The following is a 27,221-nucleotide window of genomic DNA, read 5'->3' as shown; positions in this document are numbered from 1 at the left end:
TAAAGTATACCATGGATCGGGTTGTTTGAATGCAGATGTTTGAATGCAGCATATCTGTCCTTTTTTTTGTTTTTTTCTGTGAAGATCATTTTATTAGGTGTCATGATTACTCCGTATATCCATGGATGATCCAAATTTACATGATTATTAAGAATCATACTTCCAACTCTCTGACTTTTTTTTCTACACCGTCCTTTGCACAGACACACCCAACTCTATACCGAACCCCACCTGGCCCCTCCTCACCCCCCGTTCTAGGCTGACTCGGGTCTAGACAGGACGCTAAAGAAGTGCAAGAGTGAGGCGATGATGGAGGGGCGCTATGGCCAACCATTTGCTCGAACTGTTCGTTTTTCGAGAAACTCCCCTAAGAGCAGCTGAGTGGGGGGTGGGCGCTTCCCTGCTGACTAGTTCTGCACGGGCCATACACTTCATCTTCTTTCTCCTGGCGCTAATGTACCTTGACCATCTGGGACACAATGGGAAGAAACCTCGTATTATTATTGGCGTTGCTGTGGACTTCCGATTCCTGTCCGTTTCTCCTTTTAGACCTTCGTCCTTCTGTTGGTGGCTGGGCTACCCTTTTCTTTTTCACCCGTCAGCACATACAACATAGGTACTCCGGGTGTTGTCAAGGTGGACTCCCGTACTTCGTACAGCCCGGAGGCAAGAATAGCCCCCGTAAACATAAAGTTGCCTCGTCGAGTCTTCAATCCCACTACTCCGTACTCTTCCTTTGTCTGTATCTCACCACTTGCGTCATATACAGGCAAGGGCCATGTACTGATCCGAGTCTGACTTATTCAAAGTATATTCCCGCCCCCAAATCATCAAATCATCCCATCATCCCGGGGCAAAAAGTATATGTTGGAGTATAGCCAAGGGACAAGTGTGCCAGTTCTCTGGTACGGAAGTTATCACAACTCACTTTACTCCGTATGGGTACTCTACATTGCGGTGAGCAAGACAAACATCCACCAAAATTAATATTCTATCCCCTAAAGCTCCCTAGATCGACGTAAGCCCGCAGTCAGTCCAATCACCTGATAGAGATCAGGGTTACGATTCATCACATCCGTTGTCGGTACTCAGGACCCGAAACCTGTCCATGCAGAGGGTAGCTGTACCATAGCAACTAGTCCCATGTACTCCGTAATCTGGAGGTGATACAAGGTGCACATCGAAGTAGAATATACGCTGACTCGTGTGATATGATATGTGCCATATGTGATAGACGCCCGTTCCCCTTTGTGTACCGTGCCTTGCCTGCCTCCGGGCACAACGATTAATGTACCCCAGGATTGGCAATGCAGCTGGCTCGTCCAAAGATCAATCGGTTTTTTTTTTTTGGTTTTTTGCTCGTTTCTCACTCGGAAACCGGGCCGTTACTTTTTTTCTCTCCTTTTTTTACTTTTTATGACTCTGCGACCGGCAGATGTTGTGTTCAGTGTTGTAGCACTTTTTTTGGTTTCGGCTTTTAGTTTCGGGGTCTACACACCGCTAGAGGTGATCTCAGATAGATCACTAACTACTCCGTATAATGTTTTGAATTGTATACTCCGTGTGCTCCGTACTACTAATGTGTGTGAGGATATTGTACCCCATACAGAGTACAGTATGTTTCTTGTAAAGTGGCCAACTTATTGGAAACAGACTACTTTATTTACAACGCAAGTATGATATTTAGCGACCGCCACAGATCATCCATACCCCATGTCCAATGAACATATTGCCCTTCCCAACTCTTCCCAACTATTCTCTCCTTTTCCTTTCCAATTGTTTATCTTTGCCTCTAAACGCCCGACGCCCTAATGTAGATGACTCGGTGCCCTGCAGGTGGCGGGACCCACAATATAAACACCTCTCGACATCATGATTACTTGTTCTCAACATGGCGCCAACATCCATGTCTAGTCCCGATCAATAGACCAATAGATCAACAAACCTGACCAAAGGGGGTCGGAGATTAAACGCCCGTCCTATTTTTTGCGGTCGGATTCTTTTGCCACGGGGTATTCTGGTCCATTCTGGTCTTAGATTTCGTTTACAAACAGGAAATACGGCATTTGGACTCGTTCGGCGATTGGGTGTGGATTTTTGTACCCAGGTGGCAAGGGGCTCTTCTTCCGTTGATCGCCCTTCGCCTTCTGGAACACTCCACCTCCACTCGATCCGATAGACCACAACGTAATTGTATGTTGTATGTTATCATAGTTTAGGATTATAGTTGAGAAAGTGAATGACAATTGATGTGATGATGATCACGATGATGCACATCGTATATCGAGTACGTGGGCCTGCAAGTAAAACTAAAACGCCATGCAGCAACTATCAAATCAACGCGGAACAGATATCCATCCTCATTGCTTTTTTAGAATCAAGCCGTGAACCAACACTACAGAAACGATATCTCCTAGTTCCAAGTCACTAGCCAGACCAAAAGCAAATACAAAAGAAAAAAGAAAAAATTGGCCCTATCGGCATCTATCGGCAACTATCCAAGCCCAAAAAACAAAAAGCCAGCCTCACCATCTTCCATTTGCCCGCAATTACCTAGACGACACGTCTTCTATCCAATGGCCACCTACAGCCACCGGGAAACACGAGGGAAATTGGAGAACTTCCGCCTCTGCCGCTCCTAGGATAACAGACCCGAGAAAGGAGGCAATAGTCTAGTCTAGTGTCATGTACTCCGTACTCCATGTTCCATAGTCATAACATGGATTGCAGAAAAAGCATCGTGCCAATCGGATATTCTACTACCTGCCATATCTGTCATCACTCTACAACATACGGAGTACTCGGTGGTCGAGGTAAGATAGACTTAGCTTCTTTCCCGAATCCAAGGCTCTTCTCTCTGCCCCCCACAACCCAAAAATGAGAACCAAGCCCATGAAAACCCCAAGGTTCCGGCTATGTAAGACTGAACCGTGGATACAGGCTGGACTAAGACTGAGTTTGGCTTAGAGGCGATCTAGAACTCCCAAAGTCTTCGGTTAGTTCTTAGGTTCCGTGGATTTGGCCGGGTCCTAGCGATTTTGAGTTAGGAGTTGCCGTGTCTGGACTGGGGCTAGACTTGAAGGCTTGGGGTTCTTTGTTTGTGAATATGGGGGTCATACGATATCGTGCAATAGAGGATAAAGTGGAGTTGTAGGTAGTCTGATTAGTTCCAGATCGATCTAACCAGGGGCTTGGGTCAATAGGGGGCTAAGGCTAAAGGGGGGGGGGAACGGGGGCTTGTGTTTGTGCTGGGATATTTCTTTGTGATAGTGATGAATTAGATTATCGCGCGCTACTGATGTGCTGGGGTGTTGCAATTCGGGGGGCCAGGGGGCTTGTTTGTTTTTGGTAGGAGCTGGCCTTCAGTGTCGGACTACGGGGTGATGCACGGTGCACCTCTGTAGGGGGTTTCTTTGTTGACTTGTTGGCTACACAGAGCTATGTTTACGCTTTAATGGAAGGTTGGACAAATTCCAAGCCACCCCCGGTTTCGGCAGGAGTCCCAAAGCCAAGGATGGACAGGGGTTGGTGCCTTTGTGGAAATGTTACATATGGACTTGCATTGAGAAGCTAGTTGCTAATTACTCTCACAGTGTGCATATTGGCAAGGGAAAAGAAAGCACTCGTAGATCAACCCTTCCCCGGTAGCGCCGATCCTTCCACCCGGGTTACGCCATTTCAGGACTAGGATTGGGAATCCTGGTAAGCTCGGATAGATCAAGTTGGAATACATGCAGTACAGCCCCTCTTATCAGGCAACTTAGTTATGCCCTAGGCGCCAGGAATGGGTGTTTCAAAGCCTCGGCCGGGGTGATCCGTTTCTCAGGGTTAAGACTCAAGCACCGGTCAAGTAGGTCCAAGAACATCGTCAGTTCCTTGACCTCAGCATCTGGCATCCCGCGAGTTCCTTGTGCCATGAGGCGTGACTTCAAGTCACGTGTCGGTTTCTTGAAGTCCACAATTTTGGTGTGAAGGCGGCCGGTGATCTTGTCTTCCTCCACGCTGTGGAAGTTGAGCATTTCATCAAAGTGATGAGGTGACAGAGATCCGCGGCGAAGAAGTTTCGGCGGGTACTTGCCCCGACACTCCATGATGGAGCGGAGCATCTGGTTGTTGTTTCGGCCGGTGAAGAGGATTTTGCCCGTGTACAACTCAAAGAGGGTACAGCCAATGGACCAGACATCGATGGCGTAGTCGTAAGGGATACCCAGGATGATTTCCGGGGCACGGTAGAAACGACTGACGAGGTAAGGCGTAATCTCATTGTCAGAAGCCGGCGAGGCCGAACCCAGGTCGCAAACTTTCAGAATGTTGCGTTGCTCGTTCACAAGCAGATTATCCGGTTTGAGATCTGCATGCAGGATGTTACACCGGCGGAGGTGAGCCAGCCCAAGGAAAATCTGTTGGCCGTAGGCCCGAACCGCACGCAGGTTCAAGCCAACGTCCCTACCGAACTTTTTCAGGACCTCACGCAGGTCCATGCTAAGGTTCTCAAATACCATGCACAAATGACCCTTATGCTCGAAGTATCGGTCGAACTTAATGAGGTGCATTTTGTTTTGCGGATCAGCTTCCTGTAGTTGCTCCAGGATGCCAATCTCCTTCATACCAGCCTTGCGCATTATCGCGTTCTGGCGAATTATCTTGACGGCAACCAGACCCCCCGTTTGGGTGTCAGTTGCACGTACGACAGACGAGAACATTCCCTTGCCAAGGTTTTGATGGACATGGTATCGTCCGTTGATCAGCTCTCCGAGGCGAACGGCGTAATAACCTTCCGAATCGTCCCAATTATCCATCATGCTGATATCCAGTTCCTTGCCCTGGGGTACAGCTGTGGCCGAAGCATGTGCCGGTTTGGGTTCAGGCGCTTCCTCTGCGAACATGTCGTCGTCGTCGTCTGCAAACATATCGAACACCTCGGTCTTCGGCGGTGGCGCCACGGGAGCATCAGGGAGGAGAACGTCCTGCTTGGTAGTCTTGGTTTCATCGTACGCTGCAGAGGAAATGTCGTCCTTTCCACCTTGTCCATTGCCATGTTTCTGTCTTTCTTGCTTTGTATCAAGAGTTGGATCATAATCAGCAGCAGAGGGATCGTCCTTATCAGTTCCGGCAACAGGCGCATTGGAGTTGACGATGTCCATGTCTTTTCCAATACTACCAGGGAATGCCTCCCCGGATTGTTCAAAGGGGGATGCCGTTGGAGAAGCTATGGAGTTTATATGCATTAGTTTCGTCGATATCAAGATAAGCTTGTCCGAGAGAAACCCACCAGATGCTTCCTTTGCGCTAGTTGGCTCAGTGCCAGGCGTGGATGAATCCGTTTCAACCTCGCCGACGTTCAGTGCTTTGAGATGGAGTGGCGTCGCTTGGCTTCGGTGTTTCGCCCGAATAGCCTCACGGCGTTTCCGGCGAGCTTCAAGTGCATCGACTTCATTAATAGGCTCGGCGAGCTCCGGCTCTTGCGCAACCTCCGGGTTAGGGGTGGTTTCTCTGAGATGGATGTTAGTCACACGTTCTTCCTTGTCCGTAACAGAATACACATACTCGTCAGTCACACGGGCTTGAAGATTAGAAGAAGCCTGCACCTGGTTCTTTTGTTTTTCAGCACCAAGCTCCAAGTCCTGGGTGATGACCGAAGCCTTTACTCGTTCCCTCACCAACTGTTCGGTGGGCAAGCGCCTTCCGGTGTCCGCTGAAGACCTGGGATTGACCACGTTTGAATCAAGTTCGTCGCCTGAATACTGCTTGGGTTTTCTTGGTTCACGGTAAGGGGATCGGCTACGGCTGCGGGTGCGTTGCCGCTTGTCCTTGTGTCGGTCATGTCGGTCATAATCATCACTGTATCGTAGCGCATCTCCATGGGTATCTTCGCGGTCATAGTCGTAGTATGAGTTCGGGCGCCTGTGGGAAGCGGGTCTGTCACGGCGTCTGTCGTCGTACCTAGACCTGTAGTGTCTCGGAGGCTCATGGCGGGGTCGCCGGTCGTAGCTACCATCATAGGACTCGGGAAGATCGTCGTGACTGCGTTTTTGGGTCTTGTTCTCTCTGTACGGGGAGCGAGAGCGGGATCTCGATAGGGACCTGGTCCGCGATCTAGTGCCTTTCAACGATGCGGGAGATCTGGTGGCAGAGGATGGGCTAGCTCTGGTGGGACGGTCAACGGTGGTGCCATTAAGAGGAGGTTTTGACGCAGTTGCCTTCGTCTCTGGGCCTGATTCAACGATCTCACCCTCAGAGGGGACCGATGGGGACCTCGACCTGGGATACGACATGTTTGCAATGTCCAAGGGATTCAACAAAGGCGTGTAGACTCTTCTCTTGTTCACCTCACTCGGCCTTTGGAGGAAGCTTCAACAACAAGGCTCAGTTAGCAAAAGCTCCAGCGACAGTAAGTCTTTTCAAAAGGGTTTGTGAAGTCCAACCGGCTGTAAAAGGCCTGCCTTCACACCAAAGCCTTGTAAAAGTGATTAAAATCCCTGGCGCATAGCTTGCTTAGGGAGTGGGCTTGAAAGGCGGGTAAAAGCACGTGCACAGGATGTTGATTACAACAAGAGATGGATCCAAAGCCCGCCATGGCGAAGGCTCGATGGAGTAGGATAGCACAGTCCACGCTAGGACAGTTGTAGTAGGCGGTCGGTTTGGTTCTGCCGTATACACTGGCAGTAGCCCGGCGGAACATTACCTTTTAAAATTACCCCGCTAACTGTTCTTGCACTAGTCTTCCAGGTATCTTCAATACCAGTCCCTGGTTAAAGGCTTGGTTTCCGGCATGATGAGGGTGTATGGTCTTGAAACAGCACCAATATCAATACCACTAGTAATATCTATAGCAGTACCAAACCCAAACTTCGCCTCAGCCTAGCCACTGAGGGTCTGGATAAGCACCCCTCATATATTTTTTTCTCTCATAACCGTAAACTCACCCCGCTCTATCAAGCTCTCTTCAACTCCCTCTCCCAGTTACTTTATTTAGACAAAATGGGTGGTATCGGCAGAGAAGGTTCGTTCTACTGAATATTCTACTATTCTCGAAATCCAGTTCCCTAATATTTTATGATCTACAGGTGGCAAGGCCAAGCCCTTGAAGGCTGCCAAGAAGGAGAAGAAGGAACTCGATGAGGATGAGCTCGCTCACCAGGCCAAGCTCAGGGCTGGTATGGATTTTTGGACATCCTATTTAGAGGGTCTCAACTGACAACATTCTAGACGCCAAGGCCCGCAAGGAGATGCAGGACGCCGCCAAGGGCAAGAAGGGTCCTCTCAACACCGGCCAGCAAGGCATTAAGAAGTCCGGCAAGAAATAAACGGATCGCATACTTCTCGACGAATCACTTGCCAAAACTCCCCACAACGAGCCTTGACACCGGGTTTCCTGAGTCCATATTCACGACCTACACGAGCCATGTTCAATGAGAGAGCGGAGGATGGGTGGCTTCGAATGTGTGATCGCGCCAGCATCACTGCACTCATGGTTCATTCCTATGGGTCTTCTGTATATCTTTAGCCACCAATACCTATTTCGCGCCTGATCGCATTTTCACATACATGAGTTGCTTAGAATGATCAATTTCATTAAACAGTAACGAGATTAGTCAGATCAAAATACATCAACATAAACCGCCACAGCTTGGGCAAATTCCGAATAAAGTGGGTATCAACCTGCCATGCAGGGGAATCGAACGCTCAAAACACAACCACATGCCCCAATATCGGAAATAGAACAAGCAAACTGCCTCGAAAAATAGGTACAATCAAACATAGACCAAATCACCACTCAGCTGCCATTAACTAGTGACTCGCTTCACCCAGAGGTTATTGCCATCGCCAGAATTCTCCTTCTCGTCCAGACGACGCCACGCTCGACTAATCTTCATACCAAGATCATGCTCTTCTTTCTTGATATCCGCGATCTCGCCTTCGATGCCCTTGATGCTCTTCTGGACCTCGGCTTTGGCAGCCAGGTCATACGCAGCCGAGGTAGGCTGAAGGGCCTTGTTCAATTCAGCGATCAATGACTCCAGACTATATCTGCGCTGAGTTAGGTCGTCCCTCTTGGTCTCCATTACTTTAATGCGGCCCTCCGCATCTAGTGGCACCTCTGGTGGAGGTGGAGGCGAAGGTGACTGCGCGGGCATCTGTCCACCCTGTTGTGCGACCTGGGATGGCGTGGGCTTTCGGACGGGCTTGCTCGAGTCAGGCTGTTTCTTCGAAGTCGGCACGCCGGTTGGGACTGGACGGCGTCGGGCCATGATAGAGGATGTGGATAGGTCGTCTGTAGACCGAGTTTCGAGATGCATACTCTCCCGCGGGCTTGCATCTTGACTGCCGGGTTCGGTGGCCGTGTATGTCGTTGCGCTGAAACGGCTCCTAGGCTCGTCGCTCATGAGCATCATGTCGCTGAAATCGGTGTCGAATTTGAGTAGTGGTTTGTCCTCCACTGGTAGACGGGTTGGAGCGTGCTCCGTGGCCGGTCTCCGGGGAAATGATACTGGACCACCGGCGGTGATGGTAGTTACAGTTGTAGGCGCAAAGCTAAAGTTATCGAGCTGGGGACTCGTCTTTAGCGCGCCGTTGCCGTTGCGCTTGCTGGAATGCTCTTCCACTGGAAATCCACGTGACGCCGATCTACTTCTGGGTTCCTTTTGCGAAAGATCTTCGGTCTTCGAGAAACTGCTGATCCGGTTTCGAGCTGCGTCGAGAGTCTTTTTGGCATTAAATCCTTGGCCCCAGTTTAGTAGGTTGGGCGCATTGGCCCCGGGGGGTTTGTGGAAAGAGGTGTTGCGGGGATCAACCTGGCTAGGTCTACCAAAATCATTCATGGTTGGTTCACCTGAAAAGTTATCCCAGCGCGTCGATTTGCCAGAGATAAATCGCCTAGAGTTCTGTTCATGGTAGGGAGGCTGAACAGGTTGGACAGGCTGAACCCGGGAATGAGAGGGTGTCTCGACATAGTCTATCTTGGGAATAGGAGTTGGCGATGACGAGACCCCAGACTCCTGTCGCGCATAATCAGAAAATTGGTCACCGTCACCGATTGGCGAGACACAGAAACTACTTTGGCTTGCCCGCCTATGGGCTTCAAGCATCGGCGAAACAGCGGGGGAGAGGTCTGAGTGTCCCCTATTAACAGGATCCGGTTGTAACGAGGAATGCAAATCGCTGATTTCAATTAGATGTGCTATTCAACACGTAGAAAACATGAGACTTACTCAGGTAGAGCGGGCAATTTTTTTGCGACCATATCATGCACAGGGTCTGATGTGGTGGGTGGATTGCCGCTCAGTATGGGGCCGCTGATCGAGGGCCGTTTGGGCTTGTGGAACGGTCTTTTAGACCACATGTCGATTTTCTCACGCTCTAAACGTGACAGGTGGCTGATTTTGGTCGGAAATGAAAGCGCAAATTTCACATAAAACGATGAAAAAGTTCAAGTCAAGATAAAAAGGCTGAAAGGGAAATGAAAAGAGGTAAAGGATCGCAAAATGTAGAAGGGGCTCTGGTCTTCTCAGCCTCGATGCCCAACCCAACACGGAAGCCTATAGAATATAGGAAGGAGAAAATTATACAGGGAGAAATGACTCGAACGACTAAGCAGAAATGCAAAGAAGAACTAAACAAGAAAATCAATGATAAAAATAACTTGAAATAACATGGCCTCCGCTAATATTAATAGAAGTGGGCAGATTAAAATGGGGGGGCGATAGTCCAGTGGGGAGAGCTCTTGAAACATTTCAGGGACTACCGGGCGTTTTACGTTTTTTGAATCTGAAGTCCGAGAGCCTAGTCTCCAATCAATTTACATGTGAGAGAAGTACCTAACTAGATAATTCCTAAATATAAACCCCGAAGCAGCTAAAGAAGCCAAAGAATGAAAGAGAATGTCTACTTTGTATAAAAGGTCCAATCACGTGGAGCGGGGAGAGATATGTCATCCCGAGCCTCCGGCCTTTCCTGCTCTCTCTCCAAATCCAACCATTTGCCTCAATGGGTATGTGTTCCACGTTGCTCATGGTCTGAATACACGCTAATCAGGTAACCACAGATAACTCCGCGCCACAGGCTGAAGTGTTCGTGTCCCCCACGTCATGGAAGATGGGACACCAACCCAACTAACCGCTCGCTACCCCAACAGGATGTCTATCGCTTCCCCCATCAACCTGATCCTAGTCTCCCTTTTCGGAGTCTTGGTGTACTGGCACTTCCGCCCCAAGGCGCCAATCACTCTCCCCAGCGCTCCGCCGCCAACCGTCTTCAAGACCTATACCCCCAAAAGTCTTATTGAGTTCAACGGCGAGGAAGGCCGCCCCGTTTACCTATCCGTCCGTGGCCGTGTCTTCGATGTCACCCCTGGCAGGAACTTCTATGGGCCTGTATGTGTTTGGAATCCGGGAAATTCCACCGGATAGCGCCGTTGGAGCCGAAGCTGACCATAACGATTGGAATAGGGTGGACCTTACGAGAACTTCGCTGGCCGGGACGCCTCGCGCGGCTTGGCTTTCCAGAGCTTCGATGAGGAGATGCTGACCAAGGACCTATCGGCACCGTTGGATGACCTGAAGGATTTGGATGCGGAGCAGCTGGAGAACCTACAGTCGTGGGAAGACCGCTTCTTGGAGAAGTACCTGGTTGTTGGAAAGTTGGTCGCCGAGGGCGATCCTGAAGCGCCCAAATCGTGATCGCGCAGCAAAAGGATTGGAGAGATACATATTTCGGAGGGTATGTACGACAATGGCCGATATCTAGCGTTTACAAGGACGAGCATGAGCTTGGAAAACACGACGAACCTGTGATTTATTTTTCGGCATCAATTCAAAACCGGCGCAACCGGATCTCGGGGTTATTTGCAATACTATCTCAGGTCCCCAGAATGTAACCCCAACTAGCCAGTGCTCTACCACTAGCATTAACACAGTCAAAGGTTATAAATAGAAAAGTCTATTACACAAAGTATGCTTATTTTACTGCCTTCGTATATTCGTATACACCTAAAAACACCTAAAAAGAACATCTGAAAGAACACGCAAGGCCGCGTAAGCAGCCGACTATTCTTGTAATAATACAATAAAAAGTCCGAGCCCACTCTCCCTACAAAACCGAAAAGGGGTATGGCAGGCCAGGAAGAAGTTGCCTGGGCCAGTCCGTCAGGTGCAAGATATCCTGCAGGCCCTTAAACGAGTCCCATTTATAGTCCCACTTGTTGCATCTCGGTCGATCGGATCTTCCATTCCACTAGTGTTCAAAATCAGCAATGATTGGATCCCCGGTTAGGAAGTTACTGAACAGACGATCTTGCCCCTTGAGCTCCACTTAGCAGAGAGATGAGTTCGGGACAATCGTTGTGTCTAAATGCGGTTGTAAACTGCGGCTTGTGAATCAAACCTACATAGGTATGAATGATTACTTAGTCAACCCTAATGAGATAATGCGCCCTATCTTACAGATCTTCAAGTTCATATTTCCAGAACATGGGGATAACAGGCGTGCCACTACTAGCCAGTCAAACCGCCTTAGTATCAACATTGGGGCTCGATACCTGCCAGAGACAATTCGAACCATCATGCTTCACTATCAGGAACAATACAAGCTGCTTCCAACGAGTCCGCTAGGGCCTCGAGAATTCTGTCATCGGGTTTCATATCATCAAACCTTCCAGTCACGAAACAATGCCAGTTTGTCTCGTTTTCTTGTGCAAAGTAACCGGTAGTGGACCCTGGAAGTGATTTGATTGGATATGAGGAAGGGGGCGGGAGTGCGAAGCGTCCACGGGTGGATCGCGGGAGGCTGCAGATCAGGAAGCCACGTGACTACAAGGGATATCAATGTTTTTCACTGAATTATACAGTCTGTTGATCATTATTGTTGGGGTTATAGTATGTAGAACTATAAGCGGAGGAAGGGAGTTTTATCCGCAAGGAGACAATCTCTCGAACTATCCAACCACTGAGATGTTGCTGCCCGAGGTGCCAACAACCTATGGCATCTACTCCAACAATACTGTCTTTCTGGATATATTAGTACATGAATACATCATGGGTTGAGTGTATATCATACAAAATGTATACCGAAATCTCCTCTTCTAGCCAGTCTCAAAATTTTGTAGTCCATCCCACAGCATATGAAAGTGTTCCCGGGACCATGGGACTTTAGCTTTCCTCCTGACTCTGAAACTTGATGGCAGAGCTATCATTGATCACGACTAGATCCGGAACTTCCCTATACCATGTTATTTCCGGTATACTGGCCTTAAAATCTGCCATTTGGAGTTGATGATTGCGCTTGAAGTAACGCAGTCACCGGCCGGCCAAGGATTTCATTCAAACGCCCCTGCAAACCGGCATCATCCCTTAGTACGAGTTGTTTCTCGGATTTCGACCTTTCTAAGGGAGACTATATCACAGTAAGTAGACAAATTAGTATACATATATGGATAGATCGTGAGGATAGTGTGTACCAAAATGAAGATATTTAGAACGACATTGCAGACGACTGTTAAATATAACCTCCAAAATATGTTTGAGCCAGGTGTATCAAATTATTATAGTCCTGCATTGTCAAGGGCAGAGGCTGTATAAGCAGCCTGCTATACTAAACAGAGTAACTTAACAGAGTGAGATTGTGACTTGCTCGGTATATGATAGCGCAGTGATTCGGGAAAATAGAGGTATGAGAGGAAGGCGAAAGATGGGGAAGTTGTGGTTATTATACGTTTCCGCTGGGGGAGCGCGTAAAGAACACTTACGCTGCAGCTATAAGCCATCCAATCACATCCTATGTAAGCTTGCAATGAAAGCATCAGTGTTACGGACAACAAAACTAGCAAATGTCCTATAATACCAAGTCTACAAAAATCCATATCACGCTTGAAGACTATTTAATAGTTTGCAATAAAAACATTCGAACTCAAATGTTACAATCCAAATGTCATAATCATCGTAACTTAAAAGATATCGCAAAACCCATCGTGCATCCCAACTTTGTCGCGGAAGAAAAATAATAAGAAAGATCTGAATATGAGGAGAGTAGTTCAAAGTTCTCCGCGCAGGCTCTCTGTGTGCTGAGAGACCTTCTTCTGAACCTTTTCAGCGGCTTCAGTGCCTTGGGCACGGCCGCTAGCAGCGCCAATCTTCAACTGATCCAAAACCCACTGCAAAGTATCCACAATCTTGGCATAGATGGTAGCTTGCGGGCTTGCGGTGCCGTACTTAAAGTACTGAGCGTTGCGCCGGGCCGCAGCTCGGAGCTCATTGATGCTCGAGCCCTGGTACGTAGGAACGCCGTAGTTGTCCAGGTATCTTTTGAGCTCGGATTGCGACCATTGGTCGAAAGTGGCATCCTTGGCTGTGCCAGTCGCCTGCGCAAGGGCAGCAGTTGCAGAGGCGTACTGTTCACCGCCAACCTTGGAGGCCTTGGCGTAGGAGTCCTCTGCACTCTTAATAAGCTCTTCGCGTGAGGCATCAGCCTGCTGAGCCACCTTGTGGTTCACGGCAGACAGGTAATTCCTGAGAAAGGTAAGCCAGTGAGATCATAAAATCAATAGTCAGGTATGTACTTACACCAGGTGCTCTTTATCCCAAGTATCGAAGTTGTATTGGTTCCACCCATTGGCAGCCTTGTGAGCGTTGGCGCGAACCGTAGCAACGAGTTCATCACGCTTGCCGCTCTGAGGGACAGGGATGCTTCGAGCATCAAGGAACGCCTTCAGGCGGGAGTTAGACCAGCCACTCAGCGCAGTTTCGAAAGCATCTTCGATCTTCAGCTTGGCATAGTCGGTAGCGCGTGCATATTCGTTCCCAGCCTTGGTCGTGGCGGCACCAAACGTCTCCTCCACAGCGGAGGAGGCACTCGACACCTTGCCGGAAAGATAGTAACGGTTCTTCCGGGCCAAAGCAATGAGTTCATTGCGCTTCGAGCCTTGGGGCACCTTGACATTGTGCTCGTCAAGGAATTCCTTTAGCTTCGAGTCGGACCAGGCGTTGAAAAGCTGATCACTCAGTGTCTCCTTGGCGGCTTCAGCCTCAGCGGATGCAGATGCAGCAATGCTTTGGGACTGCAAACTGATAATGCGCGAGTTGCGGCGAACAGACGCAATGAGCTTGTCACGATTGGACGGCTGGGGCACCGGCCATCCGCGTTCATCGAGCCATTCCTTGAGATCCGAGTCGGACCATTCCTCATACAGCCAGTTTCCGGGGTAAGAAGCCGTCTCGCCAACCTTGGTGGCGATCTTCTCATAGTTCTCGCGTGCGGTCTTGATCAAAAGGTCGCGCCTGCGGGGCTGGGGAGCAGGAATGCCGTGGCGATCAAGGAATGCCTTTAACTGAGAGTCGGACCAACTATATCAAGTCAGCTTTCACTCATAACAGGGAGATATGAGCACCTTACGTATCAAAGACCCATTCTCTAGCATGGTGGAGCTCATGATTGATGTTCTCCGCAGCTTGCCCAAGAGGCTTCTGCACCCTGTTATCCCAATTGGTCTTCACCAGATTCTCCAGGTCGCGGCGGTCGGCAGGACTGGGATGGGGAATATCTGTATGAAGTGTGAGTATATGAAGCTGCTAGAAAGAGAAGTGCTACATACTATGGTCTGAGAGCCATCGCTCGAGCTCGGATTCATGCCATTTGTTGTAGACTGTCGATAACGTTAGCTTGCGAAAGGGGATCTTTGTACGCAGGACAACATACTAGCTTTGCTCCACCAACTGGAAGCTGCCACTACTTCAGTGGAAGCGAGCAGGCAGAGGAGGCCAGTGGCCAGATTCAACTTCATGGTGTATTGTGTTGGACAAAATGATGGAAGTATTTTGGTGTTCAGCAAGAATGGAGTATGAATATGCCGGTGAAGGGAATAGGAACGTTGGAGGACTTTAAAGAGAGCTGCAAAAGCAAGAAAGGGCCAAGCATGGATGATTGCGCAGTGACGTAGTTGGGGAATTTGCCTTGAATTGAACTGGAGTGCATGAATCATCAGTTCATTGGATTCTGCCCATGTCTGGAACATTGTCATAATTCTTTCAGTAAGTATTTAATATATTTAATATACATAATTTATAGAATATGTATCTGTATACATGCCACTTTTTTTCTATATAACGCTCTCCTGCCCTATATCGTAGTTTCTATGAATTACCTGATATGGTTTGGCGTGCCACTTTGGGTTAAGCGTATTCCTGCCCTTCCTATTAAAGTCCCTTCACCGCTCACCTACCTCTCTCACTTCTCCCATGTAGCTCCAAGTCTGAGCTCTGGTCTTACTTCTAAAGTACTACTATGCACCCAGATATATACCTGAAAAGAAGCACCTGATGGAAAGTTCCATTTGGGTTCCTCCACAAGACCATTATGGACAGAAGTTTATAAACAGAACCCTTCCTGATCCATATCCGAGCACAAGAACATTGCCATAGATCGCGAAGCAGCTGGGTCGGTACTCTGGGGGCAGCCATAATGTCTTTCGGCGGTTAAAGGTCACCCAGTGTGACTCTAATATGGAAATCTCCACATCATCCCCTGAAGAAATGGGACTTTGCCAATACTCAGGCTGGATGTCCAGGTATCCAAAATCAGTATTCAAATATGAGCCATCTCGAGAGAACCTTAATCTGAGGATATATCCCACAGATCTCCAGATCTGTTTTTTATCTCCTGTAGCAATATCTAGGAGATAGATATCCCCTCTATTCTCACCAATCAAATAGCAGGCAATAAACTGGCCATTGGGAGAGAACTCCAACCTGAAAACAGTCATCGGATGGCATTCAAATGTTTTCTCCAAAGAGCCTGTTGCTGTGTTCCAAAGCTTGAGCGTTTCATCGTCTGAGAAAGTTGCTAGAAGCTGGCTGTTTGGCGAAAATGATAGACCCCGAATATAATCCGAATGCCCACCCAGAGTATGTTTCAGGCGGAAAGAGCCTGTCGCGGTGTCTGCATCCCAAAGCTGAATGGTTTCTGAAATGGAGGCTATAATGCGGCTACAGGGAGAGAAGATCACCCGACTAGTCTCACATGGCCCATCTGCAGAGCTCAGACCCTGAAGAGTTGGAATGGGTACAATTGTGGACTGGGTTATTCTCCACAATATGATATGTTTGTCGACTGATATAGAAACGAGAACTTCGCCACTGGGTGCCAATGCAATGCCTGGTCGAGGGGAACTTCCCAATATTTGCTTTTGGGATAAACTGCCCGTCTTTGGGTACCACAGTGCAGCTGTTCCATCATCCGAGCAACTGACCAGGGTCTCACCATCAGTGGAAAAGGTCAATGAACAAACCCTGCTTGAATGACCCTCGTAAGACTGTTCCGGCTTTGGTATACCTGCACCAACATGCCAAATTTTGACCACTTTATCCTCCGAGGCAGACGCAAGAAATTGGCCGTTGGGAGAGAAAGCCATAGATAATACGGTATCAGCGTGTGCGCCAAAAGGAGCATGCAAAATGCCTGTCGACATATCCAATATCGTTATTTGTGATTGGTCCCGTGCAATGGCCAAGAGCTTGCCGTCGGGAGAAAATGCTTGATCACAATTGCAATATCTGCCTTCAAAGTTCTTCAGGGGAAGACCCGTGTCAGGATCCCAGGACGATAACAAAAACTCATGCGATACAGTCACGAGAACATTCTCGGTGGGTGAGAAGATTCCGGCAAATGTCCCAACCGGAAGAATCTTCTCTGCGCCAGTCACAATATTCCAGATCCTGAATCTATAATCCTCGCATAGTATCCCGAGAAATTGACCAGTATGAGAGAATGAGAGGCATCTTACTTGCCTTGTGTAGCTTTCCAAGGTCTGCTGAAGATTGCCGGAAGCAAGGTCCCACAACTTCACCGAGCCATCAGCTGATGCGAACGCTAAAAGCTGGCTATTAGGGAGAAATGCTACACACTGAACATCTCCTAAGGTGTTGGCTGTTTCCTTCTCAAAGCAATCTTCGATCATATTCCAGAGGAAGAGTGTGGGGTGATTGGGGTCACATGCAGGAGAAACCAAGAAGCGGCCGTCAGGAGAGAATATCGGACTGCGAGGGGAGCACTGTGGATGGCTAAGTGTCCGCTGCAATGTACCTGTGGTGGGATCCCAAAGCTTAAGAGTGTGATCCCGAAAATTGGTGGACGCGAGGAATTGACCATTTGGCGAAAAATAAATCCGCGAAACGTTCCATTTACCATTTGGATGCTGCCCCAAAGACTGCTTCAAGGCGCCTGTCATGACATCCCAAAGCTTAATACTGCCATCATAAGCAACGTATGCTAAAATTTGGCTATCCGGGGAGAAGGATATGCCCCCCACCCGCAAGAAAAGATCAAAAGAGTGAATGTCTGCACTCCAATTCGCTTCAACGTCTGGGACTTTGGAAATCCACGTAGGAAGGTACTTAGTGAAGGCCTTTCGTATAATCGAGTTTTTCGGAGCAAATAGAAGACCTGAGCAATAAAGCTGGAGAGGAGCTTCATTTGCTATGGCGGTATTCCTTGACGCAAATCGCCTGGCATCCTGTAAATACTCAGAAAACTCATGGGACTTGTGGCTCTGCCTTGATCAGCTTCATCATGGATACGTATCAAATAATGAATAAACTCACATCTAGCCAAGGGTGTAGGAGGTCAATGATTCCTACCACTTCGTGTGCAAGGCCTAAAATCCCCATTGCCTCCATCCAGTGGAGGAAATGTGTCTGCAAGAAGGCGAGAACTTTAGGCAATGACTTTGAGTCGTCACCCTGCGTGAAATGATAGGCCCAGAAACGACACGAGTACTGAAGCTCGGGGGAAGACAACGGCTGATAGATGAGATGCTAATCTCGGATCTTTGACTTCCATCATGTTCAAGTCCACAGATGTTCTTTTGCAAAGTTGAACAGATTAAAAGACATCTAGCTGCCAATTTCGAGTGTGCCACCTTGCTATCTATCGCGAATGGAGTCTTCTCACATGTCTGCGGATCAAGGAGAAAATCTCTAAATGATAGATGGAAAAGTCTTACCGGTATGATTTCATTTTGCGGGATACTCAGTACCGAGTTCAATGAGCTCAATCTCAACTTGATGACGTTTTGGGGGATGCCAAGAAGTGCAGAGATCGAGATAACAGACAGAGGACTTTCAAGGATGACGATTGTACCAACTACGTCCTGAAACTCATGTATAAGCTGCTTCTTTTGTTTCTCGGTCTGATTGAGAAGAAGTCGACTGAATATAGGGAGGTATGTTCCATGAAGACTAGCGCTCTCCCCTCGACAAGCAAGGATCTCTTCGAGGCTGTCTACAGGGTCCCATTGAAGATCATTAAGTATGCGACACATGGTAGCAGCAAAGATGAAGAGTGGAACAGATATTTTTAAAAGCTGTTGAGTTTTGATGTCTCCAGGCCAGTCAACAGATAATGAGCGTTCCCTCCCGATTTGAGCTAGTCGGTGCTTCAAAAATAATAATATGTCGTGTGCAGTGACGTCTTCCGGCAACTCATGGAGTGTGAGATTCTTGTAGTCCTGATTGGCCATTTTTGAAAACCCAAGACGAATTGGCAACTCTGGCCTACTCGTCAAGAAGACTCGAATCTGTACTGTTTTCGACTCTTGAAGATGTGGCATCAATTGAAGAATGACCCGTATATCATTCTCTGATTCACACTCGTCTAGGGCATCAATCACGATCACCAATATTCGGTCTTCACGCGAGCTTTTCAATTGAAGTAATGGTTCAAGCAGAAGCTTGTTGAATTGTTGTTTGAGCCCTCTGGTCGCAATGGCAGGGTCATCATGGATTGCTTTTCGAATCGTAGGAGTCAGTTCAGGAAGCTTGATCATGAGTTGTTGCGTCAATGTCGTGAATAACTTTGTCGCATTTCCTCGGTCCGCTTCACCTCTTTTGAAGAAGAAGCTGGCGCCCAGCTGCTTATTTTGTTTGAAAGACAGGGCTACTGTGCGGGATATGGTCGATTTTCCAGTTCCAGCCATTCCATTCAACCAGAAGATGCAATTGCCTTGTGGTAATGCTGCCCATGCTGCGATCTGTTGCTGGAGGTCTGTTCTGGTCCCTTCAAGGCACTCGTCTTCGTGCTGATCCATGTAAGAGTCAAATTCAGCCCCATGGGCAACTGGCAGTTTTTGCATATCCATGTTTTGATCAATCAAGCTGGTTGTTCCAGCCATATTGGTCATGATTGTCCTGATAGATGAACAGAGTCAGCTTTGTTAACGTCACGAGGAATACCCAATAATGCAGCTAACACCCACATTTGATCAACCTGCAGCGACAAAGAAAATGACGACTTATATCTCTCAATATCACCCATCACTTTTTCGACCTCTGAACGCTTCAGCGGCCATTTCAGGGCTCGCAATCCAAGTCTTTTCATCGCTTTCTTGCCCTTTCCCATGCCAACTTTCCCTTCAAGGGCTTCTAGTGTCAAGAGACAAGTTCGGATATCATCTTTCAACACAAGTGTAATACCCAACCCTGAATTAGGATTATTGAGAATAGCTGCAAGGTTCTCAAGAACACTAATGAGACCGTTGATCGCTTGTCGCAGAGCAATGATGTCGGCGCTAGCATCCTTTACATCTTGGATGTAACCACCGCATAGTTTGGCAATAGATCCAGCCAGTTGGATCACACCAATAATACTGGCTGCTACTGAGAGGCCGTCCATTATGCGTTGTTGAGGAAAGCCGAATCCAGGTCATTGTTCAGCCATTGTTCAGCTGAGAAAGCGGGGCAGATGCATAAGACCAAATTCTTCTTCGAGACTTAGCCGTCTCATCAAAAGGAGATTGCGTCCTCAAATTTTGAACAGAAAAAAAGAGAAAACTGTAAATATATAAGAAAGTAAAGATTCGATATCTAGAGGTGTTTGGCACGACCTACAAAGTATGTACAAATAGTGGAACGTCTGACACTAATCCTTATTAGGCATAGCAGAAGATACTGACACCATATATTTAAGGCAGCAAGGCATCAAGGCAGCCAGCTAGTTAACTAAAGAGCGGTGCCCAACGAGGTACTCAAGGTCATAATATCTTGGGAATTCCTTTTCTTTCTTTTTGAAAATAACATTTCCCTCTCATCTCGTTGAAGTAAAAAACGAAATCCCCAATGTGACGAATTGGTGTAATCAGCTGTTGTCACGAGCTTCCGAACCCCGACCTCCTCATTTGAGCTTCATACATTTGAAAGACAACAACAATGGACCCATTAACACCCTACTGCCGCGAGCTGGCCTCGCCAGGCATCTTCCAACCTGTGCTATCTGTGTACGTGCCCCAAATGTGAAACCAACAGTCTCCAGTCACTGACGCACCATATAGTTTGATTATCCTCGGCATCCTCTTCTCATACCTCCCACAACACATCCGCATCATCTCCCGACGAAGCTCCTTCGGCATCTCCCCATACTTCATCCTCCTAGGGGTCACATCAGGGACATCGGCATTTGCCAATATCCTAGTATTCCCATCCACGGCACAAGATGTCGCCTGCTGCCAGGAGATCAGCGGGATCGCATGCTTCGCAGGGCTACTGGGTGTATTCCAGGTAGCCATGCAATGGCTCTGTTTCTTTTCCATGTGAGTCGACCGAAACGCTGAATGATTTCTGATTCCCAATTTCCGACCGAACATCCACACCCGAACCCACACCCAAGCTTGTCTAACCGTATCTAGTCTTTTGCTATTCGTGATCTACTTCCCGCGCGCCACATCCCCCACAGACCCAGTGGACACCGTCTCTTCCACCCCCAGCGGTCCGACCTACCGCACCGCGCTCGTCATAACGGGAATATGTCTACTGCATGCACTTGCCACGATCATCATTTCCCTAGCGATCGAGTTGCGCCAGCCGGCTGCTGTCCCAGCCTGGGCGAACTTCCTCGGTGTTCTAGCTGCGATCCTCGCGTCGATCCAGTACTTCCCGCAGATCTACACTACCTTCCGGTTGCGTTGCGTGGGGAGCTTGAGTATCCCCATGATGTGTATCCAGACGCCGGGGAGTCTTGTCTGGGCTGCTAGCCTGGCTGCCCGTAAGGGTTGGAGTGGCTGGAGTATTTGGGGAGTGCTAGTTGTCACGGCCTGCTTGCAGGGTACCTTGTTGATGATGGCAATCTATTTTGAGTACTTCGGGTCCCACGACAAGCGGGAGTTTGGGCAGCCGGCTAATCAGAATGGGGCACCCAATGGATCTGCTCTTACTGGTGAGAGTGCCCAGCAGGAATTTGCGCATGAGGAGCGGCCATCCGAGGAGACACCACTACTTCAGAGCCAGTGATGTGCGCATAACATATTTGCTGCGTGTTTCTTTTTATATGGTGCTAGCTCGTAGCTCGATAGAGAAATCCCATACAGTTCTAGAATGATCGGCGATCCAAAAAAATAAATTCTTAATAAATTCTTCCATGGGAATATCGCAAGTCGAGGGGTGTCACTTGCGACAATACGACAGATATCTAACCCGATCGCCTCCAAGGAATATCCTCTTCACAAGAAAGTACATCCCCCTGTCATTGCGTCGTGGTATTTGTTTCGGGGCCCGTAATTTACTGGGCGCTGTAGATCAGACGGAAGACATCGTTGAGCACGAAGTAGCTTCCGGCGCCGTCGGGCTGCAGCTTGAAGCACTGGGTGTAGTTCATAGGCTTCTGCTCCTCATCGACCTGTTGATGGAGAAATTGACATTAGCTAAGAAAACAGAAGAAGTCATGGGCATTCAACATACGAGGAGAGCGCCGGTGACGAGGACAACGATTCCATCTGCGCTGGAGGGCTGGGCGTCGAAGGTGGCAATCTGGTGCTGAACCTTCTGGAAGGGGAGAGCCTAGAGTCGCAAAATCAGTATTAGAATATTCTTCTCATGTTGACCCTCGAGGGTCAGGCTTTGGGGGTTGACTAACGCTGAGCTTCTCAGTGATGGCAGAGACACCCTGGACCGAGCTTGTCTCGAAGGTAAGCATAGACTGGTCACGCTATTGGTTGATGATTGCTGTTAGTCCGATTCACATATCTCTCGCTGGTAAGGATATCTCGAGAGAGGGGCTTACGTAGAGGCCAGCCAGGCCAGCGCGGTTTCCGTCAAAGGTCTGGTAGTAGAACTGCACAAACTGCTCTGTACAGGTTGATCACAAGTTAGGAAATTATTATTTTTGTATGATATAACATCCATCTCTTGGGGAATCGTTTCCACCTAGGGTGGCAGGATCGTTGGGGGGGGAGCCGCATTGCTGGATGTGTATGGATGAACCAAGAAAGTGAGGGTATAACGTACGGGCGATAGCGTTGAAATCTGTATGAATCATCAAGCTTGTCAGTCAATTTTCCATCTTTATGTTCACTCTTTTTTTTCCTTCTTCGTCAAGTCCCCAACGCATTGCGCAACATAGTCACACACTGTCTGGGATCCAAACGATCAGACCCCTCCATCCCCTTCGGGAGGGGTATACACAAGCCAAGTCAGAGGGAAAGACGTACCAGCCATTTTGAAGAAGTTGTGGGTTTGGAATGAAAGAAGGAAAAAGGTGATGCGATTATATTTGAAGGGTACAGGAAGTTGAGCGCGAAAGGAGAAAGGTATTTGTTGATGAGGGGTTGTGGGGCAGGAAATGTTCTGCCGATGATGCCTCGCTGCCTTATGTATTGAAGAGCCTCTGCCGTGACAGGTCTCGTACTACTGTCTCTATCTATATAACCACAATGCTTTAACCTTGGAAGAGAAAATATTTTAAATAATCATTCATAGTTCATTGTTATTCATTACAAGTATCTTTCAGGTATCATCCGATGCTATCCATGATCTGTACAATTACAATCGTGCCCAACCTTACTCCGAATCCGAGGCAAACATGTCTTCAGCTTTGGGTCGTGGCTTTCGTCGTCGTGTTTCTGGCTCCTGCTGCCCAGCTGATTGTTCGGATTTGTCAGATTGGGTTGGGTGCTGAGGTAGCTGCTGGGGTATCTCGGTTTGGGTATCTTCATCGCCCGATGGGGGGGGCTTAAGCATGAATTCCCCATCAACGTTCTTCAAGTGACAGATTTCCATTGGGGTTCCATCCTTTCCATGCATTGATTCGTCCACTGCGTTGGTAGAGATAGATAGATTGTTCTCATTCGCAGGGAGAGTAGGGTCGAACTTTCCGCCCCGCTCATCATCAACTGTCTTCCATCGACTCTTGCTTTTGGCAAATGCAACAGCAGCCTGGTCTGCATGGGCCTTCTCGGTCTCCTTCTGTTTCTGCAATTCTGCTTCTGTAAGTGGTGGATTTTCAAACACTTGAGTGAAATGATCCTGGTTCGATTGCGTAAAACAGCACCACCCTTCCCACACATGTAAAAGGGAGCCAACGCTGCGCTTCCACTTCTCTGCTTTTAGCCGTCCCCACTTCATGTCCTTATCCAGTCGACCAAGGTGTTCAAACACCTTGCGCGAGCGAAGAGCGTTTTCGAACAGCTGGCGGTATCGCCATGCATGGCGGCCGCCACTGGTTGCCGACGACGAAAGAATATCAGAGATGATATAGAGGCCGACCAGCTTCGCAGAAGACATATCTATTAATTCATCGGATTGGGTTGTATTGTCCGTATCTGTGGTCGCAAGTCTAGCAGCACTTTTTTCCAATTCCTGGTTTGGGTTGGCTCCGGTGTAAGCGAGTGGCCGGAAAACGTTTCGAATAGCCACGTCGACAATCTCGGATGCCCCGATTGCCGCGTGGTCAATGGCGAATGCTGTGACTCGCATAACGTCTCCTCGTCGGAGCTTTGCATGGGTCGTCGGAAGTCGTGCAAGGAGATGAGTAAGTCTGGCCATCTTCAGAGGGTTCAAGAAGTTAGGTTCATCGGCGCGTGCGTTCGGCTCATCCGAGTGTTCTTCGTCAGATGAGTCGTAGTCAGGGTGTGTCACAAATTGCTCCAGGCGAGTAACGTTCTCAAACTTGAGATGCTGTTTGGGGGTAACCAGATCGGACCATCTTCAAAGATCAGAGCCGGCTTATCAATGTTCTTCTTCTTGGGGTCTGTGATTATCTGCCACAATTTCCACCGGTAGTATACACCACCAGGCGACCTTGCATCGAACAACCAGGACCACTTTTCGTCCATCTGGACTTCTGGCCGACTCATCAACAATGCCTCAAATGAAGGACCATGTTTCACAAGTCTCTCAATAGTCTTGTGTATCTGTCTTAACACTCTTATGTCTGTCGGTAGCTGCACCTGCACCTGAGTAGTTGGGACATTTCGACCAACGTTTGGTCCATACGAGCTTGGGGGTGCGAATCCCCCCGCGATGTGGCCCAGGTGGTGGAGCCCGACTCATGCTTGTGGTGGAACTTAGTGGAATAGGCTCGGCACCAAACGGAAGAGAAGTAGTAGTCGACGAGATGCCGGTGGCCAAAGGGATGTTTGGATTGATCGCAGTAGAAGAAAGGTGTCGGCAGAGGTTCAGGTAGTACCCCCAGCCAAGGTATTTGTTCTGCAGCGCACTCACAGCTGCGTCAATATTGGAGGCGGCTGAGTCGCTTGCAAGGGTGATGATGGCAGAAGAGGATTCCCGGTGGGTTGGCAACTCTCCCGGCGGGGTGATGATCTTGACATTGTCCACGGTGAGGGTCGATGGAATCAATGCCTTAATCACTGACAGAGATGTCCCCGGGGGAAGCGATGCAAGGTACAACGTCGGTTTGGGAGCTGCTCTCTCCTCGTCGAGTGCTCTGTCGGCTTCAGGTGGAGTAAGCATGTTTTCAAATTTGAGATGGTCGCGACGGGAGGGGGGGAAGGTTTCGTGGGAACGTTTGTGTGTAAGAGAGGGGCGGCGGGGGGGGGCTAATGGTCCATGGCCACTGCCGCGCGAAGAGGAAGCTGCGAAGTGACGCCTGGGAGGACCACCACCCCTGCCTCTGAATGCATCCGATCCTCCATCCAATGACTGCGGTACAACCGAATCCTCGTCTTCGAAAGATTTGACAAATTCTTCATAGACTGCAGCTGTCTCTGCCTTTTCCCGGGCGCGTTTGGCCTCCGCCTCAGCTTTTTGACGCTCAAAAAGTGATTTCTTTGGAAGCGCGGAGAGTTTCGCCGAGACGTCGGGGAAGCTCTTCGCCTTCGACTCATCCGGCATTATGAGGATGAACTGCAACTGCAGGAAAAAGTAGCCAGCCTCAGACACAAGCAGGACGAAGCAATTTGAGTAAAATCCGAAGAGACAGTACTCCTAGAAGAGCTAGAAGATCAAAACATCGTAAATAACTGAATTACCTAGGTACCCCATAGTAGGCGGTCGGGCTACATCCAATCATCAGTCGATGCTTTTGGCACGTGCACAGCAGTACTTTTACTATAATTAGTAGGCGGTGAGTGTCCCGAATCTCGGTTCTACTTTATTCCGAGTTTGGGACAGTTTCCGGGGCCGGTACAACCTCATACAGTCACCACACCCCTATGATTATATAATATACTGCCGGTCAGCTCATGAATTCAAATTTAGTATGGTATGTGTCACCGCTTTTAGTAGGCGGTATATATTTGCCATGGCGGTGAGCGGGTGGGGCCAGGGGTGTAAAAACCAATGTCCAGTCAACGTATGTAGCTTCCCCAAAAACCAATTAACGCGTGCAGGGTATTTCTTGGTTAGTGGACTGAATGAATACGAAGCTTTTTAGGTTGTGGAGTAGTCGGGAAAGTTTGGGGCCGAAACACTTGCACATATTTGAAAATGAGGTCGCTGTATTGTGATAAAGTCGGATGATATTAATTCATTGGTGTTAAGTATAGTCTTACCGCTAGGTCTATGCTTACCTACATGTTATGCCTTTTCCGGTCAATGTCGGTAGAAGGAGGTTGGGATAATCTGGGTTTCCAAAAAGCCATGTTGCACATTGTACGGCTCATGGTCTAGCTCTTCTGGAGGTGCATATCCTGCCCGATAAAAATATGGTAGTCTCTGAATCGCTTGTTAAGGCCTCACGGGTCGCAGCGCTCTCAGATCTCGCATGGTCATCATTAGACCGATGAGCTGAGAAATTTAGTATATTTCACTTACTCCACGTCACACTTACTTTCAATTGCCGTCTGTAATATGTATGGGCCATGCGTTGGAAGATTACCCGAGGATGGATGGCCCTGAAAACTACAGACGTGGTATTTCAGGGGGGTGAATCAAGCAAGCGAGGTTTCTTTTGCGTCCTTCTAAGATTCATTGAAGTTGAAGGTCCTTTATATATCTGATAGCTATGTGCTACGCGATAGAGTTGGATCTACATCGGACCATCGACCCTACTCCACAAACTGGGGCCCCTGGTGGACCACCTCGAATGTCTCAGATGACACAACAATGAGCTCCGCGATGCACTGTATCAAGTTGATGAACCAGGTTGGGTGTCAACAAGAGCTTATAAGATGCGTTTGGTATTAGACAAAGGTTAGGATGAAAACCTTGGTAGATATATCAACCACCTATTGTATATTCCTCTATTCTATTAAAGCATTTAAATGAGATTTATTCTCCTTGAGGAATAATTGATTTGCACTTCGCATTTCCACTGTACGACATATGTTATGCAATTCTTGATGGAGAAACGCGGTTGATCTAGTCGTGATCAGGGGATGTATAGTATTTACAAGGTGGGCCACCAATAATGGCCAGTAGATTGAGTAGTTAGGTACATAGTATCAAATTTACATTTCTAGAGTAAGTTTTATAATATTTGCTAATAACATAGAAGGGAAATATAGAGAGATTTTATAGGAATTGAGAATTTCCCAGTCACATGTGACCTACGCTAAATAACTCACTAGTTAGTTCCTGTAGATCTTGATCCCAGTCATTGATGAACCAGGTCTAGAATTAGACCAAGGAACTATCTCAGGTTCTCCTAAAATGTTAGTACAATGGTAGTATATGGATATCAGGTGGAAATCAAAACCGATTTATCCAATATCAGATGGAGTCAGATGGAGTCAGACGGGGTTGGCCCTGGATGGACCCGTTACGCACGCAACCCCGTACTAGAGGGGCTGGACCGAAGAAGCCCTGGACGGCTGAAACTGTTGATCCATACCGCTGTTCCTCGGATATCTGTGTCGAGACCGAATATCGTAACCTTTCTGGGTAGGAGTAGAGAGGCCTCCCATGGATACGATGCCTGATAATGTTCAAGCCCTATAGCCAGGACAATCGATTTTATGAGATCGATTAATCAGGTATATACCCTACACTGACTTCGTATATTGGAATAGA

At 48.3% G+C, this 27,221-nt stretch overlaps 10 protein-coding genes across 10 annotated transcripts; 3 read left to right on the top strand and 7 right to left on the bottom strand.

Annotated features, from left to right (window-relative positions):
- Window positions 1-3,764: 3,764 nt before the first annotated feature.
- N7487_002605 (putative serine/threonine protein kinase (Prp4)) lies at window positions 3,765-6,275 on the bottom strand (the record flags this gene model as incomplete). The annotated part of the gene is made up of 3 exons (XM_056870352.1): window positions 3,765-5,209; window positions 5,273-5,493; window positions 5,548-6,275. 3 exons carry the CDS (start codon window positions 6,273-6,275, stop codon window positions 3,765-3,767), a joined length of 2,394 nt encoding a protein of 797 aa, XP_056735136.1.
- A 706-nt stretch (window positions 6,276-6,981) lies between these two features.
- Window positions 6,982-7,307, top strand: N7487_002604 (translation machinery-associated protein 7; the record flags this gene model as incomplete). The annotated part of the gene is made up of 3 exons (XM_056870351.1): window positions 6,982-7,003; window positions 7,068-7,157; window positions 7,210-7,307. The coding sequence occupies 3 exons, from the start codon at window positions 6,982-6,984 to the stop codon at window positions 7,305-7,307; spliced, it is 210 nt and encodes a 69-aa protein (XP_056735135.1).
- Window positions 7,308-7,787: 480 nt separating this feature from the next.
- Window positions 7,788-9,343, bottom strand: N7487_002603 (uncharacterized protein; the record flags this gene model as incomplete). The annotated part of the gene is made up of 2 exons (XM_056870350.1): window positions 7,788-9,162; window positions 9,213-9,343. The coding sequence occupies 2 exons, from the start codon at window positions 9,341-9,343 to the stop codon at window positions 7,788-7,790; spliced, it is 1,506 nt and encodes a 501-aa protein (XP_056735134.1).
- A 644-nt stretch (window positions 9,344-9,987) lies between these two features.
- On the top strand, window positions 9,988-10,679 carry N7487_002602 (cytochrome b5-like heme/steroid binding domain-containing protein; the record flags this gene model as incomplete). The annotated part of the gene is made up of 4 exons (XM_056870349.1): window positions 9,988-9,991; window positions 10,046-10,070; window positions 10,136-10,373; window positions 10,449-10,679. 4 exons carry the CDS (start codon window positions 9,988-9,990, stop codon window positions 10,677-10,679), a joined length of 498 nt encoding a protein of 165 aa, XP_056735133.1.
- A 1,467-nt stretch (window positions 10,680-12,146) lies between these two features.
- Window positions 12,147-12,390, bottom strand: N7487_002601 (uncharacterized protein; the record flags this gene model as incomplete). Its single annotated transcript, XM_056870348.1, is given in 2 exon segments — window positions 12,147-12,278; window positions 12,298-12,390. Coding segments are annotated over 2 exon segments (225 nt in total), but the record flags the coding sequence as incomplete, so codon positions are not given.
- A 637-nt stretch (window positions 12,391-13,027) lies between these two features.
- Window positions 13,028-14,773, bottom strand: ish1 (double-strand break repair enhancer MSC1; the record flags this gene model as incomplete). Its single annotated transcript, XM_056870347.1, has 5 exons — window positions 13,028-13,502; window positions 13,557-14,336; window positions 14,386-14,533; window positions 14,585-14,635; window positions 14,689-14,773. The coding sequence occupies 5 exons, from the start codon at window positions 14,771-14,773 to the stop codon at window positions 13,028-13,030; spliced, it is 1,539 nt and encodes a 512-aa protein (XP_056735131.1).
- A 570-nt stretch (window positions 14,774-15,343) lies between these two features.
- On the bottom strand, window positions 15,344-19,656 carry N7487_002599 (WD40 repeat domain-containing protein; the record flags this gene model as incomplete). Its single annotated transcript, XM_056870346.1, has 4 exons — window positions 15,344-17,536; window positions 17,589-17,726; window positions 17,753-19,172; window positions 19,241-19,656. The coding sequence occupies 4 exons, from the start codon at window positions 19,654-19,656 to the stop codon at window positions 15,344-15,346; spliced, it is 4,167 nt and encodes a 1,388-aa protein (XP_056735130.1).
- A 533-nt stretch (window positions 19,657-20,189) lies between these two features.
- Window positions 20,190-21,266, top strand: N7487_002598 (PQ-loop repeat-containing protein; the record flags this gene model as incomplete). Its single annotated transcript, XM_056870345.1, has 3 exons — window positions 20,190-20,257; window positions 20,312-20,569; window positions 20,666-21,266. The coding sequence occupies 3 exons, from the start codon at window positions 20,190-20,192 to the stop codon at window positions 21,264-21,266; spliced, it is 927 nt and encodes a 308-aa protein (XP_056735129.1).
- A 268-nt stretch (window positions 21,267-21,534) lies between these two features.
- N7487_002597 (nuclear transport factor 2 family protein) lies at window positions 21,535-22,469 on the bottom strand (the record flags this gene model as incomplete). The annotated part of the gene is made up of 6 exons (XM_056870344.1): window positions 21,535-21,651; window positions 21,714-21,812; window positions 21,889-21,960; window positions 22,036-22,100; window positions 22,260-22,277; window positions 22,463-22,469. The coding sequence occupies 6 exons, from the start codon at window positions 22,467-22,469 to the stop codon at window positions 21,535-21,537; spliced, it is 378 nt and encodes a 125-aa protein (XP_056735128.1).
- A 342-nt stretch (window positions 22,470-22,811) lies between these two features.
- Window positions 22,812-25,103, bottom strand: N7487_002596 (SWAP/Surp domain-containing protein; the record flags this gene model as incomplete). The annotated part of the gene is made up of 3 exons (XM_056870343.1): window positions 22,812-23,955; window positions 24,027-24,199; window positions 24,246-25,103. The coding sequence occupies 3 exons, from the start codon at window positions 25,101-25,103 to the stop codon at window positions 22,812-22,814; spliced, it is 2,175 nt and encodes a 724-aa protein (XP_056735127.1).
- Between the last annotated feature and the right edge of the window lie 2,118 nt (window positions 25,104-27,221).

The sequence above is a fragment of the Penicillium crustosum genome (genome assembly GCF_028827405.1).
Source record: "Penicillium crustosum strain IBT 35664 chromosome Unknown utg000001l_segment0_segment0, whole genome shotgun sequence".
Lineage (NCBI taxonomy): Eukaryota > Fungi > Ascomycota > Eurotiomycetes > Eurotiales > Aspergillaceae > Penicillium > Penicillium crustosum.
Note: the sequence above shows the minus strand (reverse complement) of the source record. Positions and strands in the feature narration are given on the sequence as shown.